Source organism: Haplochromis burtoni, unplaced genomic scaffold, assembly GCF_018398535.1.
Source record: "Haplochromis burtoni strain Fernald_Lab_line unplaced genomic scaffold, NCSU_Asbu1 Contig_372, whole genome shotgun sequence".
Taxonomy (NCBI): domain Eukaryota; kingdom Metazoa; phylum Chordata; class Actinopteri; order Cichliformes; family Cichlidae; genus Haplochromis; species Haplochromis burtoni.
In genome coordinates, this window is record NW_024582733.1 from 506,630 (window position 1) to 511,451 (window position 4,822).

The following is a 4,822-nucleotide window of genomic DNA, read 5'->3' on the forward strand; positions in this document are numbered from 1 at the left end:
ATATGTGTAATGTATGCCTCGTGTATGATATCAAGCCATCTGAGCCACAAACAACATTCCTGTTACAAGGTAGAAGTCGCAATTAGCTGTTGGCAGTGTCCCTTATTTAAGCAGTTAAAAAAGTCTCGTTGACATTAAAACTTTATTTTTTAAGTGAGATCTGGCCATGAGGGCAGCAGAAATGATAACAAATAAAATAAGAGTTTAGTAAACATATTTTAAGTGGCCAAAAGGACCGGACTGGCTATACTCTGGATATATAACTCCTTTGTAAATCCTGCTGAGTGCAGTCTATTTACCAATATAAGTAAAGACATCATACAAACATTGGAAATCATGTGTTGTTGGACGATCACTTTTTGGCATAAGTCTCCGGGTATCACGTGACAGCGTGAATCCTGAACCCCGCTGACACGACTGCTCTGGTTGTAAGTACATGATTGGTTCCAATTGCGGTTACGTCATCCAGTGAACGGCCGAAGGAGGGCGTGAAGGAGGAAATGGTTTGACAGTCAAGTCCCCGGCTTATGTTTGTCTACTAACCGAGCATGGCTGAGCTCCAGGTCTGTATAAAAGAATAAAATTACTGGTTTATATTCCGCCGCCTTCTGTTAAGGAAGACCGTTAGCTGATGTAGCGGTTTAGCTGCAGGCCGTGTGTCCTGAAGTGAAAGCATCCCAGACAGCTGTGCGGAGTCTTTGTTCAACGACTTGTTAGCAGCTACAGAGCAGCTCATGCAGCCCGAGGGCGCAGAAAAAGTCAGTGTGTAACAATGGCTGCAGGGGAGCTATTGTCCCGATGCAGCTTTTCTTCATGTCTGTAGTGTTTGTGCAGGAAGCAGACTGATCTGGAGTATGACTTCAGAAAAATCACCCCACTGGGCATTTATAACGTCTTCTTCGGTCTGCCCTTCAGCCCACTTAGCCAAGAATGGGGCAGCTCTAATGTCGCAACCATGTGAGCAAACTGGGTAAAGGCAAATGTGATGTAAGCTCGAGTAAAACGGTTCTTTATTGCACCGATTACTTGCGAGTTATAAAACAGTGTTTCACTGTCTGGTTGGACTAGACTGATTCTCTATCCTGATTTTACTTTTATGCAGAGAAAGTGAAGCATTTCCTAAATGTCATTTATAAACATCCCAGTTTTCTTTTGAACACAATAACAAATTATTTCAGAAAAAAAATGACCAGGTCAGCCCACAAAAACGGACCTTTCTATTAACCCATAGCACTGAACATTGGTGTTCACTGATGTGCTTTGTAATACTCAAATCAAGTTAACTTGGACATAAAGCACATCATGTGTAAAGGCTAATTTACACCATGGAGCACCACGTGCTCTCGAAACTGTGTAACCATAACTCAGGGAAAACAGCGGGACTAAGGGGTCACTTTTGTATTTCCCCAAGCTGTAACAATCAGTTTTATCTACAGAATTTAAGGATATCAGAATACTTTATTGATCCTTAGGGGGAATTATATACAGTCGACTTCCACTCTCTCTCTTAAGCAGTAAGCGGTTCTTTGTGGTTTGGCTGGCTGCACTGACAGAGGAAAATCCACCTGTTAGCCGTGATATTTGGTTTTGTAAAGGTTTATAAATGAAAACTGTGCCGAGGAGGAAGGCTCTGGGGTAAATTAGCCTTCATGCATGAAGTGTTTCCACTTTAAAACAGAGTTTTATCTTCTATTTACTCGCAGTATTAAAAACTTCACCTTCAGTCCAGACTGAAGTATGCCATGGGCAATCTGGAGTAAGATTGCACGTACTGGAAACACATCCTTTGAGATTAAGCTAGAGCCCTTTTGGTCATAGAGATGTTTTATGAAAGAAGGGCGGTGTACAACCCCAAAGAACCCCATTCCCACAGTGAAACACTTTGATGTCAGTCTTATGCTGTGGGGATGGACCTGGTAGAATCTCTTCCAGGCAGAAGGAATCATTAAGAAAGAAGGACGTGACAATTTGAAAGGAAACCTCAAGCAGTCAGCAGCAAACTGGGCCCGGACAGTCGCTTTGTCTCTCAGCACAAGAGGGCTAATAATTTTAACCTTGGTACTTTTAGTTTTTTCTTTCTGTGTGCAAATTAAAATAGTATAAGCATCCAGTGTAAAACAGGGATGTGTGGAAAAGCTGTGTTAAGAAGTCCTTCCTCTTCCAGCTGGGAAGAAAAAATCTACCTTTGCACGTAGCACTGTCCCAACGTTGTCGTCCTGTCTTCTACAGACTAAGTTTGATGAAGCAGCAGCAGAGGTCAAGCAGCTGAAGGCGAAGCCGACTGATGAGGAGATGTTGCAGATCTACTCGCTGTTCAAGCAGGCCACCGTGGGTGATGTGAACACAGGTGAGAAATTTCAAATGATACTGCGCTCAGCACTGTTACTGCTGTCACACAAACTGTTGATAAGAGTCTGACACTGGCTACGCTGAACATGCGCCCTATAAGAACCACTGGCACATGCATGACGTACACCTGTACTACAGACTCTCTGAGGAGCTAGATCTGCTCCTGTGTATCGTGGTTTCACTTTCAGATTTCCACATAAATGTAAATATTCTAGATAATTATCATTACTGTTTCTTATGTTTTTGTGTTGCAATGTAATGCAGCCCTTTGCTCTGTACTGAAGACGCTGGGCCTTAATGAATGTGTCCTATATTTATTTGAAATGCATTACACGGGATTCCACTAAATTGTTTAATTTGCTTTGTTTGTCTTTGAAGCTCGTCCAGGGATGTTTGATTTCACTGGGAAAGCTAAATGGGATGCCTGGGAGAAGCAGAAGGGTGAGTAAGAATGGAGGTGGTGGCTGGGGAGAGGGGGGTCTGGGTCAGGTCCCTGTGACCTGGCTCTGGATAAATGGAAGGAAATGGATGTGTTTAAATGATGTTTAAAGTGAACGCTTACTTCAAATATATCCAGCTGTAATTCTAAAAACATGACCTAATATAAATAAACCTAAAATAAATGTTAAGTTTATTTATATTCATTAATTAAAAATGAATTACAAATTTGTTAATTTTTTGTTTTCTTGTTGTCATTTATTATTTTACTAAAAGTACAATTTCAGTACATTTTATTGCATAAAGGCTGAATAAGTTGATGTTACCTTAAGCATAAAAGGATGATTTCCTCAGAGTTAGGAGTGCAGCTCATTTGATTAAAAAAAGTTGGGCTGGTGTGTTCCTCATCCTTTGTAGTAAATTGGATTATTGCATATTGTACTCGGCTGCATGCAGCCCCCTTTCAGGACTGCATGAGTTGTTGTAGTGTTGAGTTTGTCAAGCAGGGCTTTGAGTCCTCATGTCAACAAACTATGAAAAAGAGTCTCTGAAAGTAAAAGCAGGACTAGCTTGTTCATTAAGTCGGTCTGTCTGTCTTTTTTTCCCTCCATAACACATTTTTAATTTGTCTGTCAGGTAAGAGCAATGAGAACGCCATGAACGAGTACATCAGCCTGGTGGAGGAGCTAAAGCAGAAATATGGAATATAATACTGTGTGATGACAACCAACTGGCCGGGAAATCTGCTCCGTGGACTGTGACTGGCACCAGTCTCCATCCCTGCACCGTTAAAACGCCTTAAAACTCAACAAGTGTGTCCGTAAACAGCTCACATGAGCACCTGGTGGATGGCTTCTAGTCCTAGAAACTGACCCAAGTAGCTGCTGATGGACACATTTAAACTGTGCATATATCAGGTTTCTGTATTCATGTGTTTCTGCAGAAAGTCCTGTCATTTCAATAAACGGTAATCTGAAAGTGTGATTTTAGATCTTCAGCTTTTTTTTTAAAGTATTTGTTCAGTTCAATTTAATTGTATTTATATGGCACCAAATCACAACAACAGTTGCCTCATGGCACTTTATGTTGCAAAGAAAAGAGAGAACACCCCGTCATGAGCTTTGGCTACAGTGGGAAGGAAAAACTCCATAACAGGAAAAACCTCCAGCAGAACCAGGCTTGAGTGGAGGAAGACGAGGAAGGCAAGGCGTGGAAGAGAGCCAGAGAGAAGGCTCTGCCTCCCATTCTACATTGAAATACCCAAACCATAAGTAAGCCCCCAGTCTAAGAGTGAGCTGCTCTAATAGGGTGATAAAGTATTATAAAGTTATGGGGCCTGATTATTATCATCATTATTATTATGTAATGGGAAGGATTTAAATTTTGATCCTGGATTTAACAGGGAGCCAATGAAGAGAAGCCAAATATCAGAGATAAAGGAGATTTTTAGGACGTCCTGATAATTACAAATTACAGGCTATCAGTAACCCAAGGTAATGCCACCCAGAGCAGGAATCTAATTGGATACCATACAATAACCTCAGTTTTAGCTGAAAGTAGAAGCAGAAAATTAGAGGCCATAAAGTCTTGGATGTGGTTTAGCATTAGTTCTAATTAGTTACAGCACTTTCAGAAAGACATTTACCGTGATGAATGCTGTGTAATCCAAATTTAACAATTTAATAACAATTTGTGCCTTACATTTTATTACTGACTGTGGAATGTAAACCACTGTTGTGTCCTGTTGCTAAGTGGCTATTTTTTGCGTATCCAGAGACTTCCCCATTGGTTGTTTTTTTATATCTATAAAACTCTACTTGGATTGTTTCCTGCTTATCTGTGTGTTTTGGTATGAAAACAATTTCAATCTCATTGAGACGTTTACGTGGATAAATAAAGGATAACAATTGTCTACACAGAAATGCAGAATGACAGGATGTGGTGGATTTTGTGAAAAAAAAACTTAATGGCTGTGGTGAAGAAGAACTCAATTTAATTCAATTCAATTTTATTTATATAGCGCCAAATCACAACA

At 40.5% G+C, this 4,822-nt stretch overlaps 1 protein-coding gene across 1 annotated transcript; it reads left to right on the plus strand.

Annotated features, from left to right (window-relative positions):
• The first annotated feature begins 406 nt into the window (after positions 1 to 406).
• dbi (diazepam binding inhibitor (GABA receptor modulator, acyl-CoA binding protein)) lies at positions 407 to 3,771 on the plus strand. Its single transcript, XM_005943395.3, has 4 exons — positions 407 to 563; positions 2,230 to 2,347; positions 2,728 to 2,790; positions 3,424 to 3,771. Exons 1-4 carry the CDS (start codon positions 549 to 551, stop codon positions 3,495 to 3,497), a joined length of 270 nt encoding a protein of 89 aa, XP_005943457.1. The 5' UTR covers positions 407 to 548; the 3' UTR covers positions 3,498 to 3,771.
• The last annotated feature ends 1,051 nt before the right edge of the window (positions 3,772 to 4,822 follow it).